The sequence below is a fragment of the Hevea brasiliensis genome, chromosome 17, assembly GCF_030052815.1.
Source record: "Hevea brasiliensis isolate MT/VB/25A 57/8 chromosome 17, ASM3005281v1, whole genome shotgun sequence".
In the NCBI taxonomy this organism is placed as follows: Eukaryota; Viridiplantae; Streptophyta; class Magnoliopsida; order Malpighiales; family Euphorbiaceae; genus Hevea; species Hevea brasiliensis.
In genome coordinates this window covers 57989033-58016865 of record NC_079509.1, presented here as the reverse complement: position 1 = coordinate 58016865, position 27833 = coordinate 57989033, and the positions used below count along the sequence as shown (strand labels likewise).

The following is a 27833-nucleotide window of genomic DNA, read 5'->3' as shown; positions in this document are numbered from 1 at the left end:
ACTTAGCAATAAAGATTCAATTTAACCCTACCATTAGACTTTACCAATACTCAACTTAATATTCACATTGCTAAGTAAAAAAAATCTGAAAAATCTCAAAATACAAAATATCTAAACATTGTGTAAGTATATATACAAATTTGCAATTTTAGCAAAGAAAGATGAAATCATCCAAATAGGATTACCCTTAATAGGATATTAAATTTAATTTTAATTTAATTTTTATAAATATATTTAAAAAGATGTTACTCCAACAATAATACTAACTAAAAAGACCCAACAGGCTTGTATATGTATGATAGGCTTTCTTTTTTTTTTTTTTTTTTTTTTTTTAAATTAAGCAGCTTCTGTTCTCTATATAGGGTTTCACTTGAATGTGGACAAACAACATTAATAGGGCATTAGACTCTAGATATTGGGTACTTAACTACACTAATAGAAAATGCTAGCTAAAGTAAAATGAACAAAGCTAGGTTAACTATATTAGAATAAATAATATCTAGCCTCTCTAAGCTTCTTCTTCTTCTTCTTCTTATTATTATTATTATTAAGCCTTGTCCGATAATAGCTTTTAACTTTATTTTTTTTTAATATCACTTCTTTTATTTTTATTATTTGGTGACATAATATTTATACTAATTTTAAAAGGTTGAGAGAATAATTCATAAAAAATTATTTTTTATAGTTTTTAAAAGTTAAGAGAGCGTTTTGACTAGAATTAATAAGATGATATTAGTATTTTTACATTTAATAACTAATTCAATAAATATTTTATCGAATATTTCTACTTTAAACTATTATATAAACAGCTAATCACTAACTGCTAATAAAACAATTGATAGCTATTAAAACAGTAACAACTATTGGAACAACTAACATCACTGAAGAGAGCCTTATTATATTCAAGATTAAAAGGCCTTGTTTCCCATTAGAAAGAAATTATGGGCTTGTTTAGCATTGTTGTTGGAGTTGCTGTTGAGAAAATTACTTTTTTAAATATACTAGTTAGAGAGTATTAAAAAATAATTTAAAATTAAATTTAATAAATTTTAATCATAAAAACACTAAAATAACAAAATAACTTTTTTCAAATTACGTTTTTTAATAATATCTAAAATGATATTTTTATTAAAAAAAAGTAATTTTAAATATTCAAATGTAATACCAAACAGACACTACATATTCTTCCAAACCATGAATGAGAGAACTGTTTTGATTGTTTCAAAGGCTAACTAAGTTAGATCTAAGGTCCTAAATCCAACATAATTAAGTAATTAATTAATGCTTTTGAGATTCTCTTGTTCATCATAAGGGCTTCCACTAACTTAATCTAATAAGGTTAATTAATTTATTACAACATAGAAAAGAGGAAAGATTTTGTAAAATTGTGGATTGAACCAGGCAGGCTCACACCCACTTAGGCATTTTTTATGTTAAAGAATTAGACTTTTAACATTCTTTGAGCACTAGAAAGTAGGAATGCATTTACTATATGATTGTCTTATATAAAGTGACAAAAAGATTTGCTTAGCTAGCCATCACAAGTGAGTCTTTTCCTTTATAATCTTTAGATTTAGGCTATTTTATTTATTTATTTTTATATAAATTGAAACAATCTTTAATCACATTCCCCAAATTTAGGCCACCTTAATTAGGCAAATTAACAACTTTATTATTACATTATCAGTTTAGTCTGACTTAATTCAGTGATTAAAGTCATATTATTCATCTGGCAGAGTCATATTTGAATTCTCACTCTCTTAATTTTTCTACTAAAAAAAATTATGCCAAAATTAGAGAATTTACAAAGAAAAACATATCATTTATATTTTTTTCTCAAAATAAATTGAATTTAATTTTAAATCCTCACTTATGAGTTTAATATTTTAATTAAGTGGGCAATTAATCCTAATCTAAATTAAGAATTAAAGTGCTGGGGAATTCAAAAAAGCAAAAAGAATGCAAAAAGATTGCCATGACTGAATCTTAAAAAATACTGAAAAATGTAAAAAAAAAAAAAAAGAAAAATACTGAAAAAAATGAAGTAGTGGAAACTGGAAAAGCTTCATTTTATTTTTTCTTTTTCACTTTCTTTTGATTCTTAAATCAGTCATGTCATGTTCATCTTCAGATTCCGTTTCACGACTTAGAAAAAAATGGATAATATATGGAAATTGTTCAGTTGGCCACAAGAAAATAAAAAGGATGTTTCATCAATAATTTCATGTGTCTCTATAAGAGTTCTTATCTTTAGCAGCCATACGGTGGACCACTGCATGCCTAGCTAAGAGAAAGAATACAATATGCGTCTGCTACTTCTTGTATATTAGGGCTGCAAAATTCCTATCCTTCTTTTTAAATCATCACAGCTCACAACTTTGGCTTTTAAAGGTAAATTGTAATTTAGCTCCATTTGTTGGTGGAAAATAATTTGTATATGGAAATATTTTTTTATAAATATTTTTTATTATTTAGTTTTAATATTAAATTAATGGTATGTATTTGTATTATGCATCTATAATTATTTTTATATTTTAATAAGATTATCAAATAATTTTATTTTTCTTTTAATTAGAAAAATATTTTTTATTAACTCATTTTTTTAATATTTTAAACGCTAAAAATGACAAAAAATATTTTCTAGAAAAATAATTTTCGTAAAACAAACAGAGCCTTAATTTGCTTATCATTATTTTTTTTAATTCATTTCAAGTTTCCACTTAACCCTTTGAAATGATTATGGTAGTTTTTTTTTATCGATTTTCTTTGAAATCAATTATTCGCAAGAATTGAATTTTACACAAGCATTTTGGCTTTTATTTTTTTTAAAGTTAAAAATGACTGAATTCTTTCATTTCAAAAATGACAATAACAAAACAAGAAATTAATTGAATTGTAAAATTTTAGTTTCTATACAAAGGGATAGTATGGGTATCTTCAAATTAATTATGTGTTAATGGAGATTAAATTCTTTTCTCAAGTGAGTTTAAAGGAGTATTCTCATGTATTTAAAAATCACTTTTAAAATATTAATCCTAAAAATTAAATTATGTTAGGAATGTTAATTTTCTTTTGAAAATGTCACAATTAATTTTAAATATGTTATACTAATTTTTTATTTTTCTGTTCATTTAATTTTAATTAAAACTTTAAATTCAAAGTCTTATAATTTTAAAAATGATTTTAATACTATTAAATTAAAGTTAATATTTTTCTATAATAAAAACTAAAGAGTCAATTGATAGATTATTTCACATTCATATTGTATATATCTTAATTATACAAGAGATTTTTATCCCAATTTTATCAAAATTATTGTTTAAGATATCATAACAAATCTATTTTGGATTTAATACAAAATGATAAACAACATGAAATACATAAGTACTTAAGTGGGTTAATCCTCAAAGGTTAAATGTTCCTAAGCTTTTGGCCTGCAATTATTATTAAACAAAGCATCTTCTTATGTATAACTTACAAATTATAATTATCTACTTGTCCTTGAAGTGCCAAATTGACTTCTTTTTGCATCAAATGATAGAAAGGTGTTTGCAATTAACAATTATCATGTGTTAAACTTGAGATATTGAACCATTAAGTCAATAAATAGATTTTATTTTATTTTTTCCATTAAAACTTGAGAATTGAGATGTATCATAAGGTAGTTGTGCTTAGTTAGGAAGGCTACAGTTCAGTTTCAAATTTAAATTGGATAGATCAAAATCAAAATCGATTTCGAACTGAAAAGAAATCAGTCTCCTATAGTTTGATTTAGATTATTTTATTTCTCTATTTTTTTTAAATTAACCTAAGCTTTTCTTATTAAATTTTTTTAAAAAGACAAATTATTTTCATTCTTTTTATTATTTTATTTATTTTAATTGAAAAATTTTTTAAAAAAATTAAAATATTTTTATAAATATAATTAAATTTTAAACCAATAAATTTTTAATCTAAACCGTCTTGAACTGCATTATATTAAATCTCTGTTTGAATTTTTTTAATTAGGACTTAAACCAAAATTGATGGTTCTAAAACTATCCTCTAAATTGTTCCATAACTATTTAGTTCAAGTTTTTTTTTTATTTATTTTTAATAAGTGGTTCCTCAACCATGGCCATGTCTTGGAGGGATTTACTTTGTTTCCCTTCTTTGCACACAATTTTTTTTTTATCAAGACTTTTTAAGTATATAGTAAATCTCCAAATGTAAACTATTTTAATTCAATAAATTATTTGTATAATGATTTTATTAAATAAATTAAAAGAGATTTTTCCCATCTCCTATTTGTTATAAATTGAAAATTCCATTTTATTTTCTTTCAACACATATTTTCAAAAATTGAGTTGTATGATCATGCTTATGCACTTTTCAAGCATGATAGTTCTTGAGCCTTGTACAATGTAAAAGAGGGAATAAGTTGAAAATAATAATAATAATAATAATAATAATAATAATAATAATAATAATAATAATAATTTTTTATTCTAAGAAAGAAAAATCTATTTAAATTAAAAAAAATATTTATCACCCCAAATTAAACTTATACACATAAATTAAAGAAGAAAAAGACCTCGTAACTGAAACTTCATACAAAGAATGATTTGTTCATGATACTATTACTAATCCCCACTAACTTTAACATCATTTTCTCTTCACTTTCCATAAATTGGATCTCACCAAAGTAGCTAACAGCCAAATTCAACCTTACCCCACTTCTCCTCCCCTCCACACTTTTCTCTTTTCTCTTTCTTTTCCTTTCCTTTCTTTTTGCTTTCTTTTCTCTCTCTACTCTCCATTCTACAAACCACATGCTATCCTTTTGTTATTTCACTCTCTCACTCCATCAATAGCTCTCTAAAAGTGCTAACCCATAGACACAAACCTCTCACATTTTCCACCCCAAATGTTTCCCAAGAATTTACCTTTTCTTTTCTTCTTCTTCTTCTTCTTCTTCACCTTCTTTCCATTCATCATTTCGGGTCTATCCAACCCAGACCCGGCATCTATCCAATCATTCTTGCCAAACCCATCACCCCCAGCAACCATTCCTGCATTCCCGGAACAGTCTAATGTTGAAGGCTGTCCTTTAGACCTGCCGGATCAGCTCTTCCATGGCATAAAAACTGCTTGTGGAAGTGGCGAAACTGGGCAGCTACACAAGAGCCGGTGCTGCCCGGTTCTTGCAGCTTGGCTGTACTCTGCCTACTCTGCCACTGCACTTGGTACGGCTGGCAGAGTAGCCCCAGCAGTGGGAGGTCATACTACCCCATCATATGACCTGCCACTTCTCCCAGATGACTCAGAAACTTGTGTGGATGATCTGGGTAAGGCCTTGAAAGAAAAAGGGATAGAGTTGGTTAAACCAAATGAGACTTGTGATGTGGTTTATTGTTATTGTGGGATTCGATTGCACCCATTGAGCTGCCCTGAGGCATTTTCTACTAACCGAAAGGGGAAGCTTGTTGGGGATAAGAGGGTTAAGAAGTTAGAGAGGGATTGCTTGAGTAGCAGTGGCAATGTGAATCAATTCCCTGGTCTCGGTGGGTGCTCCAAGTGCTTAAACAGCCTCTATTCGGTAAATTTCGTATCTTTCCTTCTTTTTTGATTCTCTTTTCTGTAATCAACACATTTTCCATTTTTCAATTCATGGGTATTAGTTGAAGAATAAAGCAAAAGAAGCTGATTTGGCTTTATCTCTTCTTCTTGTCTGGGGTAAATTGAATTTTGAATTTTTTTTCTCTTGTTTTGGATGTTTTAGAAACATTCTTTTCTTAGTTATCTTAGCTAAAGAAATAATAGAATTATAACAGGATGGTGACATATTTTAGTAGTCTTTTTCACAGGACGCTCTGACTTACAAGTGCTTGTGGGATTAAACTTCATTTATTAGGCCGTTAACTGTAGTTTTCACTGTTATTAAGTAAAATTCTGTGGTCCTGAGGACCATCTGATCTGCAATAGGATCTGATTCCATTGATGTAAAGTAATGTTGCAAGTGTTCTTTTTTTTTTTTTTCTGCTCTTTCTTTTTCTGGGCAGGTTTAGATTTTTTCCCATCTTATATGAATTTCTGTTTTTCTCTGTATTGTTGCTAATTGGAAAACATAGTGATCTTTTATTTCTTTTCATGGAATTCCATTGAAGGATTCCCCAATTCCCAATCCAATTTATTGGATATAGTCCAAAACTGGGTATAGCCTGAAGAAAATTATTGGCATATCTAACCCCAACTAGTTCAAGATCAACTCATAGTTTTGTTGAATTGACTTGAGTTTGCTTTTTTTGAGTGTCATGTGGGCTTCATTCTTTTGCATTGTTGAAATGTTGCTGAAAATTGAAGGCTTAGGCTGCAGATGACAACAAATTTTGATTAGATGCTGCAGCAAGTAATTAGGAATTTAATATTTAATGCACCAAACTATGTGTTAGTTCCATCATTAAAAAAAAAAAAAATTGTTTTTACCTATGCAGCTTAACAACAAGAAGACTTTGAACTCAAGCAAATCAGAGGACAGGACCACCAAAATGCACAACAAAGATTGCCAATTGATGGGTCTCACATGGCTGCTTGCGAAGAATCGAACAGCTTACATACGCACAGTTTCTGCAGTTTTACGCGCTATGATGATGAATGTGGATGGATCAAATCCTCAGTCCTGCACTCTCAACAGTGATGGTATGCCCTTGGCTGTTGATTCTTCTGAAATTTCCAGCAATTCTTTGTCAATCTCCCATCAAGCACCCATCTTTATATCTATTGTTGTTTTTGTAATCTGTTTGTTACATTTGCTTCTCTTTGTACCTTCCACCAAATTTTAGATGATGGCTTTAATCTAGTGAATTGTTGTTGATGGTGGTGGTTGGAACTATGATTTTTTGTTCCTTTTTTTTTTTTTTTTTTTGGGTTCTCTGCTGTTTTGTGTGATGGGATGCCCAGGTGTTCTTCTTCTGTATCTATTTATAGTCTATGTGAGTAGCATTGCAATTTTTTATTTCTGTTAATTACTAAAAAATCCCAAATTTTTATATTTAATATTATAATTTAATTATTTATATTTTTCCTAATTTAGAATTTACTCGATTTAAATTAAATTAAATTAATTAATTTTTTTTAAATTCAGTGTAAATTGAATTAAATTAAAAAAATAAAATTTTTATAAATTTTAAATTAAATTGAATTAAATTATTTAATAAATTAAATAAAAATATCAAAAATAAGACGATCCAAATCCAATTGCTCAGCCCTAGGTGGCTCCACTAGCCATGTGCCAGAAAGACAAGAGGGACAAGTGATTTGTGGTTTATGGTGGATTATTTTGGGGCAAATTTGAGGACAGTTGGGATGTTCACGAGAAGTTGTATGCAACGTCAACATCTCATAAAATGCTACTTTATCTTTTATTATTATTATTTTTATTTATTTATTTATTTTATGCACATTTATGATTGGAGGATCAGTAAGAATTAGCTGCCAATGGGCTTCATGTAATAAAATATTAATAATAATTATAATTATATAAAAGCTACATAATTTTTTATATATATTATTCATGAATTTTAATTTAATAATATTATAATTATTTTAAAAATTATTATCCTTAAATTAGAGTTAAATTATTTTTTATTAATAATTCATATTTTAAAAATTTAATAATTCTATAAAATATTTAAATTCTATTTTATTTAAAATAAAATATATAAAATTTATAAATATTATTCTTAAATATATTTTATATTTAATTACTATTTATATAAACGAATTTAAGTAACAAATATCTAATATATAAAACTTAACACTCGAACTGAATCTTTTGAGTATTATTAATCAGATCTGAATTCATCTTAAATTTAATTATATATTACTTAAATTAATTTTATTATGATTTGATTAAATTAAATATCTGTAAAAATCTAATCCGTTGCCATCCCAAAGTGAAATGCTAATGATTACATTGAAATATTTATGTGGCTGAGACATAAAATTTCTCAATTTTGACATTAGGTATTTTATTGTATTTTTTTTTTAATTTTATTTATTGAATCTAGTTATTTTCTTTAATTGCATGTGATTAATTCTATAAATTTTCCAACTTAAGAATATTAAAGAATATTTAACAGTAATTTTTTTTAAATATTATATTATTTTAATTTTTTAATAAAAAAAAATCTCGAGCTCATATGATTAATTGAGGTTAATAAATTTTTCATTTTGTTTAGTTTTTGTTATTACATTAGTATCTTAATTTTTATTTAAAAAAATCAATATTAATATTAAAATTTTAAACATTGCAAATAATTATAAAAAAAGACATGATCCCACTCAAATCAAACATAAAACTCACTACAATAGATAATAAAATTCACATTTCACGTATCTTTTAATATAATGATATTTATTTTTTTAATTAAAAATTATATTAATAAAATATATAAATTATTCGAATGGATGTTAATTTTTAAAAGGTTTAAAGCTCAGTTACACTCCTGTACTTTTTTAGAAAGTCTAAGTTAATTTATTTTTAATTTTTTTTATCTAATTTAGCTTAAATTTAATTCAAAAATCAATTTAACTCAAAAATCAAGTTCTTAATTTTTGGATTTAAATTAAGAAAGTAAGAAATTTAATCTCAAAATTAAAAAATTAAATTTTTTAATTTTTTATTTAAATAAAAAAATTAGTCTATAAATTTAAATTTTTGAATTAAATTGAGTTTAAATTGAAATTTCTAAATTAATTTTGATAAAAAATTAAAAATAAATTAAATTAAGTAAGAACTAAATTCAACATTTTACTATTTTAAAATTAGTGAACTAAATAACACACAATTGAATAATAAAACTCAATACAATAATCTCAAACAGTTTAGGGAATAGAGATTGAGTTGAATTATTGGATTGGATGCACCAAGTGTAGTGAAGTATTTTTCTCTATAAAAAAATTTATTTACATTAGAATATTTAATTTAATTTATCTATTTGACCAATAATAAATCAGTATAAATTATGATAGGATTAACTATAATTTTAGCTTAAGTGTTGTTTGTGTAATATCTAGACATCAAGGGTAGGTAACAACACTCTATTTTGATTGATTAGGGGCAATAAAATTGTAGAGGGCCATTCATGCCTTTTATTTGAAAACTATAATTTTATAGAAATTTAATTTAATTAATTTATTATTTTTATTAATATTTATATTTAAAATTTTAAATATATTATTTAGAATAAATAATTTATAAAAAAATTTAATTAAAATTTCACATAATTATACTTATTTTTTAAATTAAAAAAATTAAATCCTTTCATTTCAAATATGAGAATTGATAAAAAAAAATTAATTAAATTAAATTTATTATAATAGGCACGCAAATCTAATGCACACATTATCGCACAATTACATAATATATATATATATATATATAAACAGAGAATTACATAAAAAGAGATAAAAAAAAAATTTTACTATGATGACAAAGAGTAATGCAATCACTCTGAACTCTGAAATCCTAACTTCAGTATGTTTACCGAATCTCTTATAAATCTATTGCAAATGGCAGAACATTGCAATATTTATACCAATCCATAAATCTTTACTACTACTATAAACCTCACTTTTTATACCTTACTTTTTATTCCAATCAGGTTATAAAGCGAAACTTTTGGATCGAATCACAATTCAAATCTACGAAAACATATCTAAGCCACATGAAAATAATATAATTTTTGTAAAGTTTTAAATTTCAAATAGGGGATAGGTAAAAGAATTCAAATTTTCTTTTAATTAAAAAAAAATCATTTTAAAAAAATTGAGCAGGACATTCTTACCTTCTACCAATCATAATCCTCTTGTTTGCAAAATAAAATTTTATAAAATTTTAATTCAATATATTTATTATTTTTTTTTTATTTTTATGTTTGAAACATAAGAAGTAGAAGAATTTTTCTTTTTAATTTTAAAAAATTTATTTTAAAAAAGTAGAAATTATACCAAAAATAGTATAATTATATGAAAATTGAATTAAATTGAAATCGTTCTTACAAATGACTAAAATATAATATAGTATAAAATTTAAAAATTAAATAATTAATTTTTTAAAATTTAAGGACTAAAATATAATATAAGATAAAACTCATGAATCAAATTATAAATTTCCTTTTTTTTTTTTTTTTATAAAACTGACCAGATAAACTCCACTTTTTCTAGCAGACCAGCTTACATACATTTTTTTTTTTAATATAAGCAAAGCAAAGCAAGATTTTATTAAATAGAAAACAAGGGAGAACCAGGTGAGGCTAACCCAGACCCGCAAGCCAAACCCTTACACCCACCTAAATTCTATGCCAAAGAGCCGATAAGAATCCCTTGCAAAAACAGTACAACCAACAAGCAACAGCAAACAAACGCAGGAACAGAAAAGGCAAGCAGAGAGAACACCCCATGGAACACTTAGCCTAAGAACAACCATAGCAAAGCCACCAACATGGCAGCACAAAACCACTGAAAAAAGCAACATCCATCCAAAAAGCAAAATGAGCAACCCAGCAATCCCATAAGGTCTACAAACAGAGCACACTGGCCTTGCATGTCAAGAGAAACCTCTCGCAAAAGAAAAAACCATCTTACTTGCACTTGATCTAGAAGTTTTGATCAGATGATCCTGTTAATCCCATGTTTAATCTCACAAGAATTGCATTTATAAATCACTAGACATTCTTCCTTCATATTTCTTAATTGTCTTTCGGTTTCCTTGTAATATATTTTCAGATTCTGCAACATCAAGATTCTGAAATGAGACAAAAGATTGATCCACTAATAAATACAATAATAAACATTAGAAATCAATACCGAAACTGTATTCTTGTTCATTCTTTCAAATCTAACAGTATTTTTTGGAACTTGCATGCTCTTAACAGTTTGAAAATTGGACTGATAGTATCACTGAATCAAAGTTTCAGAAACTTAAACTTCAAAAGAATAATTAACAAAGAAGAGTCAAATGTGACTAACAAGAAAAGCTCAAACCTTCAAGCAGAGAATTCCTTGTATCAGAATGATGTCATGTTAGGCGTTGGACCCACTTGCCATTAATTTTGATCATTGCAAGGTGAGCAATTTTGGGCCAATCTGCACCTCTGGCTTTCTGGCATCTTCTAGATAGGTGAGGGCAATTGCAAATGCAAAGCTGTTGTAAAGCAGCAAGATTGCGAATCCTATCTGGCAATGAAGTCAATCTGGGGCAATAGGAAATTTTAAGTCTTTGAAGCAATGTGAGGCTGTCAATCCACTCTGGCAAAGCAACCAAATTTTTACATTCTTCAACCTGCAATTCTTGTAGACTAGGGGTGTCTTGAATCCAGATTGGAAGAAAAACCAATTTTGGGATATCACTGAGTTCCAGATAATGAAGCTTTTTAAGGTCTTGCAATTGCATACCATCATCTGAAAGATCAAGCTCCTCACAGCTCCTGATCCTCAGTTCCTCAAGAGCAGTGAGATGTTGAATCCCATTAGATAAAGACTTTAACCCTTCACACCTGTAGATCCTCAGATTTCGGAGAGAAGTCAAGGCCTTGAAACCTTGTCGCGGCAAACTTGATAGTTTAGGGCACTCCTCAATCTTTACATGCTCAAGAGAAGTCAGGTTTGGCAACCATGCCTCTGGCAAAGATTCTAAATCATCAATTCTCACAAGTTGCAGAGACTTTAGTTTAGAAAGAGGAGAAGCAGTGAAGGAATCATGGGGAAGTAAAGAAAGGGAGGTGGAAGATTCTCTGGGGCTCTGTAAAGCTGCCATCATCATCATCATCATGGTGATCCTCATTGTCATCATGGTGAGCAACATCACTCCCTGTTGTTGTAGAAGTTCCTCACTGACTTCATATAGATACAGCTCTTCAAGGTATGGATGCAGCGGGATTGACGTCAAGTTAAAGCAATGGTGAATTTTTAAGCTAGAAAGACAAGGAAAAGAAGGTAATACCACAGGTTGCTGCTCCTGATGCTCGCCAAGTGATGTCGATGCTCTATTACTATTGTTCATCGACTCAACGACTGCTTCTTCCCTCCACCATCTCTTTAAATTAGGCAATTCAACAAGTGAAAGTACTTTTAAGGATGGGAAGAATATTACAGATGATGAGGGCTGCCTGCTGCTATTGTCGATGTACTCAAGATCCATCAACTCTTCAAGACTGAGGAACTTGAGATGGCGGAGTTCTTGTAGAGGCGGCAGATGTTGGCATCGATTACACTTCTTTATTGTAATTTTAACAATGTTTCCAAGCGAGGAGAGCCAAGTTGAGAACGTCACACCTCCATAACCTTCCACATGTAATTCCTTCAGATTTGAGTGTGGCTGCAGGTTTTGCATCAATAATTCATCATGCTCATCCTGACCAGCTCTAGGTGATGTCCCCCAGTTTAGAGTAAGGGATCGAAGGCATCCCTTCCCTTTCAAATTTCCTGCTTTCGACTCCAATGCAACATTCCTAACATTTCCAAGCTTTTCAATATGTAACTCACCTCTCAATTGGTTTAGGCCATCCAACTCATTGATCTTTGAACTATCTGGGGAGCAATCTTTGTTCTCTGCAACAATGAACCTTGGTAATGTTTGAATGGACGTCAACTTTTCCAACCCAGACGGCATGTGAGTCAGCCTAGCACACCCATCAATCATAAGATGTCTAAGGCTTATCAGCTTTCCAAGATCCCTCGGCAGCTGTTGAAGACTTGTACAGTTTGAGAGCAACAACGTTTGCAAATTATGCAGATAGCATATTGAACAAGGAAGGCTTTCCATGTCCAAATTATTAGAAAGATCAAGATATCTCAAATGCTTCAACTTACCAATATTGTAAGTCAACTCCTTAATACACGAGTGATGCAAGTCCAACGCACGTAGGCATTTAAACTTTGAAATCAGAGCATGTGATGCTGATTCATTGGTGAATCCACAGTAATCTGGCAAAAAGAAAGTCCTTGTGCTCTTTGCTTCAAATAAATGCTTTGGAACATCTGGAGAACAAGAGGGATGTCGAAAGGAGATATGATGCACTCGTTCAGAAATATTCCCACTATCAGTTCCTGCAATAACACAATCTGTTCCTGCAACTACCTGTGCAAGATCATGAATAAGATCATGCATCTTAAAGCTTTTAACGTTTCCAAGGTCATCCATTTCTACTTCTTGAAAGAAAGACAATGTCACTAAATCCTTAAAGTATTGATCACCAAGATACTCCAGATACTCATTTCCACTGGTGCAGTGAATATAACCCTGTGCTGTCCACAACTGGATCAATATATCTTTCTGGATCATGAAGTCTTTTGGGAAAATTGAGCAAAAAGCAAAGCACTGTCTTAAAGGGATTGGCAAATGATCATAGCTCAACTTCAGCACTGGTAGAATTTCATTATCATCTAAAGAAGACCTCCAAATTTCAGCATTCTGAATGGCCAACCATTCACTCACTTCTGTTTTTGTTCGCATTGCACATGCCAAACTCTTCACAGCAAGAGGAACTCCTTTGCATCTCCTCACAATTTCCTTTCCAATTGTGATCAGGCTTGAATTCACTCCCTCCTTGTCCTCTCCAAACGTGAGGCGCTCAAACAATGCCCAGCACTCATCTTCTGCTAGACCTTCTAAAATGTAAGGGCAGTTGATGCCTGAGACAAAGGCAACTTTTCTACTGCGAGTAGTCACTAGAATCTTGCTTCCTCGAGCTCCAATCGATAACAGATTCTTCAGACAAACCCATCTCTCATGGCTTTCATCCCATACATCATCCAAGACAAGTAAATATCTCTTCCCCTCCAAGTTTTCCCTGAGGCACAATTGCAATTGGTCCAGCTCCAAGTTTCCCGGATCAATTTTCTTTACAGATTTAATAATACTAGCAACAACCATTCCAGCATCAATTTTTTTATAGACGGAAACCCATATCCTTTTTTCAAAAGAATTGATTACCCGAGTATCATTATACACCAACTGAGCAAGAGTTGTCTTGCCTAACCCACCAATCCCAACAATTGGAACAATAGAAACATTTTCCTGATTGTTTGAACACATCAACAAGTTCAGAATCTCCTCCTTATTCCTATCCCTCCCAATAATTTCTGAGTTTGATAGAAAGGAATGAGTCTGCTCTCTCTGCCTATTTTCCTCTCGCTCAACCACTCTCTCTTTGAAATTGAACTTTGACATATCAGCTGCAATATCATCTACTCTCTCCCTAATATATCTTATCTTTCGAGCCATCTTGAAACGAAATGCAAGTTGATTCGACATGGAAAAGAATTCACTCACCCCTTCTTTGATCTTTAAACCAGTGCTTTGATGCTTCAAAGCTTTTGTTGCAAACCTATCCAACACATCATCAGCTACATAAACAACATCTTTAAGCTTCCTTATCCAGTCTTGCACCAAATAGCTCTTCTCCTGCCTTTGTTCAGCGTCTAGCAGCGCAGCTTTGATGGTGGAGAGTGTGTTTTCAAGCTTCTGCAAGTCCTTTTTCACACCATATGTGGCTCCGATTTCTTTGAAGGTGGAGGAACCCAACTTCGTTAGTATGTTGGTAGCTATACCAAATGGAACTGCTTCTGCCATCTTGGTTTCTCTCTCTTTCTTTTCAAGAATTGAAAGATGAGAAAAGGGGAGTAACAGCAGTAGAGGAGGAGATGATTGAATCAAGAACTCGAGAATAGCTACAGCAGACAACTCCAACGCTAAGGAAGTTGGCAAAGCAACCAGCGAAAGTATTTGAAGATCAATCCTTACAGTTTAGAGAACTTCGGAGAAGTTGTTGAGAAAAGAGATGGAACCTTCACAAAAAAGCTTGGCTAGCCTTTCTTGTGTAAAATTGCGTGTGGAGCCTTCGCTCTTTGTTTTTCCGCTCTCCCTTTGAGAAGTTCAAGGAACTTTGGTTATGCAATGATTGATATCCCATTTTCCTTCAAAAATGGCGACCCTTGTGGCTACGCTCTTCGCTTTTTGTCTCTTTTCATGGAACTTGGTTAATATGCATTTTAAATAAAATTTAATTGAAATAAAATTTAGAATATAACATTTTAAAATTAAAGAGGCAAATAAAATTATTTATTGATAAACTCAATTAAAGTTTAATAAAATTAAAATTAATAATCAAAACAATAAATAAAAATATAAATTAATGAATAACTTTATTAATAAATTTAATTAATATTAATTTTATTAAAAATAAAATAATTTTATTAATAATTAATTATTAATTATTTTAGACATAAAAAGAGAAAAAATAAGAAAAATAATAATTTTTTTTAGATAATGATAAAACAATATTTTTTTTAACTTGCTACCTGCTGTTGTTGGTAAAAGAAATTTTTTAAAATATAATTAAAATTGGAAATTTTTATTATAATAAATTAAAGTTAAAGACTGAAATAAAAAAACTTGTAAGATCAGGAACAATTAATGCGATTACACTACGATAATTGATACCCCATGACAAAGGATAATTGCATTGCAAGGCCCCGAGGCAGCAGTACGAATAACAGCACTAGACCATGGTCCAAATAACAACTGGCCCCTCCAAAATTGTAGAAATAGCCTATAAAAAAGCCCAAAGGCCCTATACAAGACTGACCCTAGGCAAGATGGGTTTACTACCCGACCTAAGGATCTGACAAAATCTTCTTAGCAATGTTGCCCACCATCTTCATCTTGTAGAGTCTTCCAGTAACCAGAGAGCTTGTAGTCGGTGAAGACGCCCAACCTGGGCCAAACAAGGAACTCCAGGCAAACTACTAGAAGACAACCAAAGAAGGGAACCAACAAAGCCCATAAGAACCAATAGCTATGGAAGACAAAAGACTCAGTAGGGCATATTGACAAGGAAGGGGGGTGGTAGAGCGCCAGTCTCTCACCATCATATAGCTTTAAGGTCTAATATCGGATCCATAGCCAACGCAAAGACCCAGAGGTGCCACTACCACTACAAACGAAACCCTTGCATTGAGCTACATAGAAGAAACCTAAGAAGCAAAGCACGCATCTTGAGCTACAAGATAGATCAACCAAGAAAACACCCTCACTATCAGCTCCTGATTTGCAAAAACAACAATCACCACAAAAACCATCAAACACCACACTATTTACACCCCAACCTATCAGTAGTAGGGTGAACACCACCACCTAGGCTAGGAAATTGCTCCCCCTACTCTAAGGGGCTGGGGAACCTCCAACTCTTAGGCAGTCGAAAACAAGAAAAGCTCTCCTGAAACAGGAGAGAAAGGAATTTCCCTCTCTGAAAAAACCTAGAGAGAGACTTATTTATTCAGTAACAATGTTGACAGAGGTTCAAGGAACTCCAGTATATACAATAATTGATAATTTGATATCCCATTTTCATTTCAAAAGGGTGACACTTGTGGCTCTGAAAGTTTTGATTTAAGATCAATATGATCTAATTATTGGCAAAAAAAATTACAAATCTGTCATATTTTTAGTTACAATAAATATTTTTATATTTTTAAATAATTAAAATTTTAAAAATTTAATGAAAAAAAAGGCTGAAAACAGCCACTGACAAAAATTTAAAAATAGAAGAACTGGGAAAAAATTATTCATAACTGATACAATTCAGTGCACACAAGTTCCTAGCTGATGAATCAAGTGAAAAATGCCAGCATTAGGCAGAGTGTTTGTGCACCCAGTAAGCATATGCAGTGAATCATTATCCAAAGTACAATGAAGATAAATCAAGCCAATGCAATGGTGCTACAAAGATCCTCAAATTCTAGCAACACTGTGGTTCACTCATTCAGATTTCTCCAAACTTGAACGCTTTAGCTGCCGGAACACCGGACAGCATCTGTGGTGCCGGATAAACATGACAACCACAAAAGTATTAGCAGCCAGAAACAGTAAGCTTGCTAGCCAAAGCTGTAGGAAAACATTTTTGCCCTTAAATTCAAGCAGATAACCCCAGAACAACCAATGGCTCTGAGCACCAATCCATACAAGCGTGCAACATGTGCCTACCCACCTCAGCTTCATATTGCTCCATGGAAGTATCAATGGCAACAAGCAAAAGAACCAGACAAAGTACTGTGCTGTGATTACCTAAAAAGGGATAGAACCCACACAGTTGTAAACATCAAGTAGGTTATAAAAATTTTCTGGAAACATGATTCCAGAAACCAGAGTTATATATCAAGAGTGGAGGAGTGCATTTTGACTAGTTGTAACAGAAACTTGATTTCTTCCTCAATTTCAATAAAAATAACTATATAAGCAAAAAGGAAAATAAGGGGAAACACATCTCATTTTGCATAATTAGAAACAAGAAAGATCTGAAATTCGATAAAGATGCATTTGAACAATAATAACAAACCTTGTTGAATGCTACAAACGCCACTGTCTGTAGGAAAAAGCAAAATGGAAGATCTGGCGCAAAGCAGAAAATGAGAACCAGCTGCACTACCAGTTGAGGCAGAAATGAGATAAGCTTTTCCACCATTGAAAATTCACGTTCATAATGGAGATATATGTGATAGAAATAGATGGAAAAATTGTGTCTTGGATCTGTACGAGTGAGATGGTAGAGCAGTGCCTCATTTAAGAACTCCCATCTATACAAGTAGAAAAAAAGAGCAGTACAAGAGAGAAAAACAGCTCCTGAAATCAGTCCAAACATAATTCTCTCTCTTGTAAATATCCTTTTCAACACAGTCCATATACCAAATTCCCCAGGTCCTTCTGTATTCTGTGATGTCTTCTGTTGACTGGATTTCCAATTCACAAGAAGAGGCTTCTGACCAGATTGGAAGAAGCATTGATCAAGAACCAAAACAATAGGGAGTGCATAGATTATAGGATAAATTCTGAAATGGACAACTAGTCCATACCAAACTGCAGCTTGGACCACATTACCTATATAACAGAAAAAAGAACAGCATAAAAAGTATTAGATGTATAAAAGAACAAGGGAAGTTGACAGTACCCAAAACAGAGAGAGAAACTCAAAAAACCTGAACCCCTTCAATTTCTAATGGATTTGCTTCAAAGCATATAATTAATTATAGATATTCTTGACTTTGAAAATTCAACAAAGTTCAATTTCAATGTACCAAGCTCAAAAAGAGTTCCAGCCCCTAAAATTTGTTTATTGAAAATTTAAAGCATTTAATTTTTCTTTGTCTTCAAAAATACTAGCCGAGGAAACAATTATCATTTTAGTTGTTGAGGAAAAATATCAAATATTTAGCATGTAATTGTCAAATTAGACAATGAGAGTGAATCACACAAACTAGAGAACATATTATTAATATCTAGGACTAGTAGAGTATTTTCTTTCTTCAAGCATAAATCCATCACACATTCTGAGAGACAGTTCAGACAATTAAGTTTCCTTCAAGTTCAACGCTGCAACAAGAACTTGCTCCTTGAATTTAAAGTTTATGCATATCTTGATGGCAAACTGGCGATATTGCAACCCATTGTAAATGCATCAATAGAAACAATTTAAATTGGTTAACAAGTTGATGTTTTAAAAGAAACCAGCAACATCATCTATTTCAGTATAGGAATATAGAAGTAGAAATATACCATTCATAAGACAGATAATGGTCCACAAAATCATGGCACAAACAATGGGCTCACAGTTCCCACGGGTTCCAATGGTGAAGGTAAATGGATTGAGGAGCCATACCATTACAGAATATAAGCACAGATCCTCAGGCACCTTACGACGCTTCAAAATGTCGTGGATAAACAAGCCCACAAGTAAATCTGCAATATGTGCATATTAATCACAGCTAAGACAAAAAGCAAGTCAATCCAGATAGAAAGAGTTTGCGTACAGTTAAATTATAAACTTCTTTCATGTTTCTATCAAATGAACTGTGGAAATAACAATCAGAGGTGTGGGAAAAAAATCAGAGTTGCTGTAGAACAGAAATTTACTCCGTTATGATTCCACATTATCACCGCTCAGATAGGATAGCCTAAAGACAATGGATTAGTTTAGCAGAAGCTATTTAAGCAAGTTGGTGCTAGTTTTTCTTCAAATTCATTACCAAAGCAATCTGAAATTCAAGGCAAACAAGGATGAGTAAATAATCTAGCATCACATTGGTGTTCCTAAGAATCACTTACTATTAACTCTTAAGCATTGCATCTAAAAGAATGAAGCATTATGCATACAAATTTTAGTATGGCATACAAAGCTGAAAAATTTTACCCGATGCAAAGTATGCGAGGAGATATTTTTGGAGAGTAACGTGTTCTGTACTTGTTTGACATATAGAATTCTATATGTGAAAAACTATTAACACAGATATCCCAACATGGATCCCCAAACAAAGAAGCTATCTATAAAATGAAGAGAAAGGGGGTGAAGGGGGAATTTTACTACATAAAATACCATAAACCAAATCATGCTAGGAAAACAAGCCAAAGTATTAAATAGAAATTTTAAGTTGGAAACTTTACTTACCTAAAGCAGAGAAGAGGAATTTACCCCATGAACGATGAATAATGGAATTGGGTATGAGCAGAAAAGCGAGCAAAGGTGAATACCGGTAAGTACTTCTTTTGTAAGGGGATTCTCCGGAAGCCATTAACGAGGCAGCATCAGAAAAGACAAGGTAATCCACATCTGTATATCTAACTTCCATATGGGTATCTTGCCATTCTCCATAAATTATCAAAATGAGTCGAAAAATTGCTGAGAATAGGAGTAATTGGTTCATGTTTATCCATGCCATAGCTGCTACACTTTGTGAACTCTCCCTTTGGTCTCATAGATATCTCTCTCTCTAAAACAAGTGAAAATGACCAGAAACTTAATGACTGATCTCCATTTTGGCAAATCACAGCGCCGATGGGTCGCCGCTAGAATCCAACTGAAAACGCAATACAACACCGCTGCTCGTGAATCAACGCTTGGATCAGGCGCCTCCGTTGGCAGAGCAGGAGCTGGTGCAGCGCGGTTCTTCGACTTCTTTGTACTCGTAGTCGCCGCAGGTGGAGGAAGAGATTTTGGTCTGATGGCGGAGAGCTCACCAGTTCTATATCATACTATAGGATAGATTACAGATGATAAATATGAACCTGAACCAAACCAAACCGTAAAAAGCCGGTTTTGATCTGATTCTAAATCAATTTTAATTTTGATCAGTTTCGATCCGATTTTGACCTGATTCAAAACCGGACCGTAGCCACCCCTAAGTAGCAGAGTGTTGGGTTTGGAGAGATTGGCCAAGGAAGGTGCAGGACCATGTAAGAGAGAAAAGGCCAAGTTCTGTTTAGTAGAGGCAATTAACGAGGTTAGAGTTGCCAGATGTTGTAAGTGGCGTCGGCAGTGGTGATGGTGGAGGATGGTGGTTATCGATAGAAGCAGTGGTGGGGATTGACGGAAGCAAGAGGGAAGAGCCATCGTGAGTTTAAGGGAGGACTTGCGTTTTGGGGCAGAGAAACAGAGGAATAGAGATTGGGAGGGTAATTTTCTTTCCTCTTACCAAGGCTATAACTCATTGAATAACATTTTCTATTTATCAAGAGGCATTAAACAGTTGAGTTTTAAAAAAATAAAAACATTTTAATTAGGTTTTAGAATTTTTGAGACCAATTATTTAATTTTGAGATTATATAGGGATTTTATAGTAATTTAATATAAATCTTTAAAATTTTACTTATCTATATTATATATAAATATATGAAGAAAAAACATTAAATTTACTTAAATTGTCTTTTATTTTTAAAATTAATTATAATTATATTTTATTATTTAAATTAATTTTAAAATTTATATAAATTTAAAATTTTTAATTTTAAAGTTTATATAAATTTAAAATTTTTAATTCTACTTATACATAACTTCAATTAAATATAAAATTTTATAAAAAAATAATTAATTAAAATAAAAAAATTGATAAATAAAAATAAAAAATATTATTAATTCATCTATAATTTTTTTATTATAATCTATAAAATATATAAATATGAGAGGAAGAATATTTACATTATCAAAAATACCCTTCATGATTTATATTATTTATAATTATATTTTTTTATTATTTAAATTAATAAAAAAATAAATTTAATTAGCTATTAAAAATCAATATATTTAAGAAAAGAGATAAAATTTCAATTCTAATTCAATTATAACTCAAAAGCAATATTAAAATTTTAAATATCAAAATCAATATTTTATAAAAAAAAAAATTACGTAAAGGAGAAATACCCTTCATAATTTATGTTATTTAAAATTATATTTTTTATTATTTAAATTAATAAAAAAATTAAATTTGATTAGCCATTAAAAATTAATATATTATTTAAAGAAAGATTATAATTCAAAAGCAATATTAAGATTTTAAATATCAAAATTAATATTTTATAAGAAAAATAATGTAAAGGAGAAAAAAAATAATTTTTAATAATTCTATTAATACAAATAAATATTAAAAGCAATATTTTATAAAAAAAAACAACGCAAAGAGAAAAAAAAATTTAATTTTCAATAATTTTATTATTGCAAACAATACTCTAATATAAATAAAATTCTTGTAATGAATCATAAGTTAAACAAAAAAAATACTAACTTGATCATCATGGTTTCATATATTAAATTTACAATACATATTTTCATGTTAAATATATAATTAACTAATAATTTAATATTAAAAATCTTATTTATATATAAAAAATTAAATAAAGTCTATTAAATAACAAAAATCACATTAACAAATTAAGATATTAATATTAATTATTAAATTACAGGTAACATAGACTAATAATTTTTTTTTACAACTCATTATTATCGACATTGGTTAGAAACATAACAAACTGCAATCCTCTTTATATAATAATTCATAAAAAAGAAAATTCTATCCAATATAGGCCATTAAATTAGTAGAAAAAAAAGACAATTATCATTTATTATATTATAAAAAATAATTGTAATTAATATGGATCATATAATCAATAAGAATTAATTATTTTAATGTATTAAAGATATCTAATAAATTATGTAATTGCACGAGAATAATAATCTACTTGGAGAAGAATTGCTATTCACATAGCTATAGTTTAGTGTAATATTAATCTATCTCTACATCTATAATTTTATAAATATAAATAATATAGATAGAAGTGGAAAAGGAGAAATAATGGCATAGCCAAAAATACTTATGAACAAACAAAAAACTAATTTTATTTTATTTTAATTGGTTAATAAAAAATAAATTAATCAATATATTTAGTGTAATTCTATAATTATAATTCTAAATTTTTAAATGTTCAAAATTTAATATCATATATTAATGATTTTATATTCGAGGTTCGCAAATTATCTTCCTTCCACGTTAGCTACTATAGCAGGAGGTTAAGCCATGTAATCAAGTGGAATACCAGCATCACCTTATATTTGTAATAAAAATAAATGAGGTTTCTATCTTTTTAACTTACTTCATTTGTTTCAATTTGATCTTAGATCTTATTTGTATGAATTTATAGCTCATATGTTAAATTTTGTTTTAAGATATTTTAACAGAGCAAAGTGAATGAGCGTTATAAGCTCATTTTAGAGCTATCAGTAATGTATGTTGAAATTGTGGTGATTATTTTTTGAGTTTCTTCTATGTATAAACAAAGGATTTGGGGATTTTGTGAATAGTTTGCAATGTAATAATCTCTTATTGGGATAATAACCCCTATCAAGAACTATTATTCTAAAATTAAAGATATTATATAGTTTTCTTATTCATAGTCTAAATGAATAATCAAATAATTATAATAGATGTTTGCATAATATATAATCTGCAAGGGAATATACTATAGCAATGGCGTGGTGTGCAAATTTTCGAGTAAAGATTTATTGAGACTTTAAAACAATGTCAAATAGAAATTCAATATCTATGACGTATGACATACCTAAGTAACCTAAAATCTATATGTCTATCTATTAGAGGAGGAGACAATAAGTGTTGCATGAAAATCCTGAGGTGAATTAAGAGGTAAAAGATGTGCTATATATTACAAATTTTTATTTATTTTCATTTATGCTTTATTAATTATGAAGTAAATCATTTTGTGTTAATATGCCAACTAAATTAACGTGTCATGATTTAGATTAATTTCACCATTAGATTATGCAGCCAAATGATGACATGTTTGCCAATTGCTAAAACAGAGTTTATCTTAACGCATATAAATGGTGACATTTTCTTACAAAATTGCAGAATGTGGGATAAGGTATTATACATGCAAAGCCTTAATTTTGATTTTTTTTTTTTTTCTAGAGCTCCTACTTTATAAAAAATAAATTCCTTGCATAAACCTCACATACAAACGAATGCTTATTGCATGTTTATTCTATTATTAGCTGCATATTTGTGTGTTTATTGACACAATTGAATAACTTATTTTGTTCTCCCTCTTGTTGTCCCCTGTTAAGATCCTCTAAAAGTTTTTATAGTTGTCATTAGGTTCCTTTTGATCACCTTTTTAAAGCTAAATGCCAATGATTAGATTAGACCAATATGCATGCATCTCGCATGACTTTTGATATGCTATCACTTTACAACACTTATCTCTATTGTAGCTTACTGCACTTTATCTTCATCTTTTTTGTGATTTATATCTCTCTCCACTCTATTTATAGGAGAAATAGCAAAAAATTTCATGTGCAAATGGAGCTTTCATGGAGCAATGCCTTGAGCGGCAAAGTTTTTTGCATATAGGCACATGAGGTTGGGGAGTTCTTATATTGATTTCAATTTAGTGCACTACCTTGATTTATAGGATTAATTTGACTACTTAATTCATTTATACTATTGAATATATCATAAGATGAGCCTAATGCAAAAATGACAGATGGAGCATCTTATATAATAAAATTTACGAAGTGACAAACATTTCAATTTCCATGTCCATAAAAGGATGATGATTGAGCTCCAGGAATTTAAGTGATACTTGCATTATTAATCTATTTCTTTTTATATAACTTATTCTCAAACAGAATCACTTATTTATTTGTTCTATATTATTGATTTTTTTATTCTGACGAATGACTATATTAAAGTTATTATTAATATTAAAAATCAATATTATTGTTAATAGTGAGAAAAACATTATTGTTATATATCAACCAAGGTAATTTTAAAAATAAATTAACTATTTATTAAAGACTAATAAATTAAACATATAAAAATTGAAAAAATATAAATCAATTTTAATTAAGTGCCATAGTAATTTAATATTATGAAAATAAATTAAATTTAATCGATTGTATGATAATATTATATAGTAGGTGAAAATTATAGAAAATTATATATATAAAAGTTACAAGTACATACTATGAGTGGAGACAACATGTACCACATGTTTAAAAAATTAGTAATAATAAAATATTAATTTTAAATAATAAAAAACAAAGTATATTTGATGAATTTTTTAATAACCCTATTTCTAATATCACTTTACACTAGAAAGTGAGATTTATTATCCCCTACTAAAAGAAAATTATTGTCTAAGATTTTTTAAAATAATATTTTCCTAATTTTAAAATTTTAAAATTTTTATTACCTAAAAGAAAATGAAAATTGTTGAAGGCATTTAAAAATTGAAAAAACAATCTCAACTCACTAATATGATAGATGAGGAAAAAAATAAAAGTTTTAAAAAATCTTTAAAAATTAGTAAAAATAATAATTAGGTTGAAAAAAATAAGGTTTTTAGAAATTTTAAAAAATTTACAAAAATCTTATTTTAGAAATCACAATCTTATTTGGAAATTATAATTTTATAAAAATTTAATTCAATTAATTTCTTTTTAGTTAATTCTCATATTTAAAATGAAAAACATTTAATTTTTTTTAACTTTTAAAAAAATCATTTTAAAAGAAATAAAAATTAAGTAAGATTGAAAATTTTAATTGAATAAAATAATTAAATATAAAATATAATATAATCACGAATATGTTAACCTTTTAACTACCATGATTGTAATTATGGCATGAAAGGAATCTGAAAATTAGCTTCTAGAATAAAAGAGAAAATATTCTGTTGGCTGAAAAAGAAAAAAACCAACGGCGGAGATGAAACCCAGATGTTAATCAGAAGAAACAGAAAATTTTGGTTTAAAGGCAGGGGGTAATGTTCCACATGGCAATCTCTGCTTCCATCAACTTTAGAATGGCCTATGCATGCCCTCAATGTTACATTCATCCAATGACCCTTTTCTTCTATATATATAACCCTTCTCTACACTCTTCTTCTTCACTTTCATATCATCTTCTTCTTCTTCTTCTTTTGGTTTTAATGGCTGCTTCTGTTGATCCTCTGGTTGTGGGTCGTGTTATTGGTGATGTGATTGATATGTTCGTTCCTAGTGTGAGTATGTCTGTGTATTATGGGTCTAAGCATGTCACTAATGGCTGTGATATTAAGCCTTCTATTGCTGTCACTCCTCCTAAGCTCAGCATTTCTGGTCATCCCGACCACCTCTATACTCTGGTTCGTTTACCACTTTCACTATTTTCCTTTACATGCATGTGTGTTTTACATATGTTGAAATTAATATTATTGTTCATCAACTCAAATTAATTCGTTTAATAAATTGAAAATCAAGAAAATTTCAGTATTATTCAATCAAAATTTATTGATTATATATATAATTATTTATACAATAAAAGCTTGTGAAATGCAAGGTGGCATATGATATCTATAACAACTGTTGATATTCATGTAGGTGATGACAGACCCTGATGCACCAAGCCCTAGTGAACCCAGCATGAGAGAGTGGGTTCATTGGTAAGTATATAAATGGATATATAATTATAATTAATTTTTTAATGCTATTTATATTTATTTTCTATATTTTTATTTCTGATTTCAGGATAGTGGCAGATATACCTGGTGGAACAAATCCTAGTAAAGGTGAGAAATTAAATCATTATCTTGTTTGCTCTAGAGATATTTATAAAAAAAAATAAAGAAAAATATCATAATTTTTTTAATTAATTTTTATGTTGAAATATCTGATACAGAGTTTGTCATGATTATTGTAATCATATTTTTTTTATAAACAAGAAAACAAAACATTATCTGCCACCTTTTGGTGTAAACAAATCAACATGCATGCATGTAATTATTCTTAATATAAAAGACAAAGTAAATAAATGTCATATTCTCTGCCACCCTTTAGTGCAAACAAACAAATCAACATGCATGCATGTAATTATTTTTAATAAAATTGAATTTATTATTATTTTTAAAATATTTTATTAAAATAATATATAAAATAACATAATTATTTATATAAATTTAAGTCAAAATAAATTCATACGTAATTTATTCAATATCCTCTTTGATATAAACATTGCATGCCAATCTTGACCACATTGCGGCCGAATATGGATGAAGCAAGTATCAGCCCCATGACACACTCATCACCTTTTAGATGGTCATGGTCGTTGCTTTGATTTCTGGCCTCACAAGAGGTGTATTTATACAACTCCACTTGGCAAGCTTTTTTGTTCAGATTTATTGAGTTAATTATAATGTTAAAGGGAAGGAGATATTGTCGTACGTGGGTCCTCGTCCACCAGTGGGAATTCACCGCTACATACTGGTGCTTTTCGAGCAAAAGATGGAGCTGGGGATGGCAGAGCAACCGCAATCACGGGCTAATTTCAACACAAGGATGTTTGCTGCACATTTGGACTTGGGACTGCCAGTTGCTACTGTCTACTTCAATGCCCAGAAGGAGCCTGCTAGTCGCAGGCGCTAAATAATTATATATAGGCTTAGTGCTTATAGGCTTGGTGCTTATGGTTAATTTCCATGTTAATAAACTACAAGTCTACTCTAAATTAAGAAGCTTTGCTTAATGTTTTTTTCTTTCCCTAATATAGATATAATATTTAATTGCTATTTTCATGTTCATCTTCTTGTCTATGTGAAGTTTACGCCTGCGCGCATAAATAAATTAATATAGATATAATTAGGCTCAATAAAAATTTAATTTAGTTTGAATTATTTTCTAAACGAAACGTTAAATTTTGCGAACTCACTTATTTAATTTAAATTAATTTTTAAAATAAATTAATAAAAATACTTTTTTCATATTTTTTTTTATAAAAGTTATTATTATATTACTATTATTTATCACAATATAAAAAATTATTCGTCCTTGGAGTCAATGATCTCAACAATGGCGTCACCTTCCTTCCCAATCTTCGCTTTCATCAAGCGGTGAAGTCGTAGCCTCGAAGGGGTCGCATCCTTCACCAGTTCTTTGAAAACAAACCAAGTAATCGTTTATAAAGATTGGTTAAATTAATCATCATTCCTTAATTTAGAGCATTGTAATATAATTATTTTTAAATTTTAATTTATAATATTAAATAATATAAATTTTAATTTCATAAATAATTTTTTTCTTGATTTTATTATAATTAATTTTTTAGTCAAATTGATGCATTAAAAAATTAAAATTATTAAAATATCCTTAAATAAAAATGTATTTTTTCTGCTAGTTCATCTTTCATTTCTTTTTCATTTTCCCATCATTTTCTCTCATTTTTCACCTCCCAAGTGAAGATTTTACCCAAAATCTGACAAAAATTAAATAACTCTTAGAAAAATTATAAATAAAATCACATAAACCTCACTAATCTTTACATCCACGTTAACTTATTAATTTTCCAATCATCTACAATACAAAATCGATTAACTTTACCCGATTTCTTGACCATTGCCTTGCTTGGGAGATGGAGTCACTTTCGCTTTATTGTAATGGGTTTCAGGGGGAAATATCACCTGAAATTGAGAATTGTTCTTG

The 27833-nt window shown here is 29.6% G+C and overlaps 4 protein-coding genes across 6 annotated transcripts; 2 read left to right on the top strand and 2 right to left on the bottom strand.

Annotated features, from left to right (window-relative positions):
- The first annotated feature begins 4722 nt into the window (after positions 1-4722).
- LOC110649853 (uncharacterized GPI-anchored protein At4g28100) lies at positions 4723-6871 on the top strand. The gene is made up of 2 exons (XM_021804586.2): positions 4723-5578; positions 6474-6871. Exons 1-2 carry the CDS (start codon positions 4907-4909, stop codon positions 6819-6821), a joined length of 1020 nt encoding a protein of 339 aa, XP_021660278.2. The 5' UTR covers positions 4723-4906; the 3' UTR covers positions 6822-6871.
- Positions 6872-10239: 3368 nt separating this feature from the next.
- Positions 10240-14962, bottom strand: LOC110649851 (putative disease resistance protein RGA1). 3 transcript variants are annotated; one of them, XM_021804583.2, is made up of 2 exons: positions 11026-14962; positions 10240-10786 (listed from the first exon to the last, which is right to left on the bottom strand). In XM_021804583.2, the coding sequence occupies exon 1, from the start codon at positions 14612-14614 to the stop codon at positions 11060-11062; it is 3555 nt and encodes a 1184-aa protein (XP_021660275.2). In that variant the 5' UTR covers positions 14615-14962; the 3' UTR covers positions 10240-10786; positions 11026-11059. The 3 variants fall into 3 exon arrangements, with proteins under 3 accessions (XP_021660275.2, XP_021660274.2, XP_021660273.2); XM_021804582.2 differs by having other exon boundaries at positions 10240-10770; XM_021804581.2 differs by having other exon boundaries at positions 10240-10599.
- A 1615-nt stretch (positions 14963-16577) lies between these two features.
- Positions 16578-20058, bottom strand: LOC110649852 (GPI mannosyltransferase 1). Its single transcript, XM_021804584.2, has 4 exons — positions 19482-20058; positions 18593-18775; positions 17379-17917; positions 16578-17107 (listed from the first exon to the last, which is right to left on the bottom strand). The coding sequence occupies exons 1-4, from the start codon at positions 19750-19752 to the stop codon at positions 16802-16804; spliced, it is 1299 nt and encodes a 432-aa protein (XP_021660276.2). The 5' UTR covers positions 19753-20058; the 3' UTR covers positions 16578-16801.
- A 5206-nt stretch (positions 20059-25264) lies between these two features.
- LOC131175410 (protein MOTHER of FT and TFL1-like) lies at positions 25265-26880 on the top strand. The gene is made up of 4 exons (XM_058139642.1): positions 25265-25504; positions 25740-25801; positions 25887-25927; positions 26560-26880. The coding sequence occupies exons 1-4, from the start codon at positions 25310-25312 to the stop codon at positions 26778-26780; spliced, it is 519 nt and encodes a 172-aa protein (XP_057995625.1). The 5' UTR covers positions 25265-25309; the 3' UTR covers positions 26781-26880.
- Positions 26881-27833: the final 953 nt, after the last annotated feature.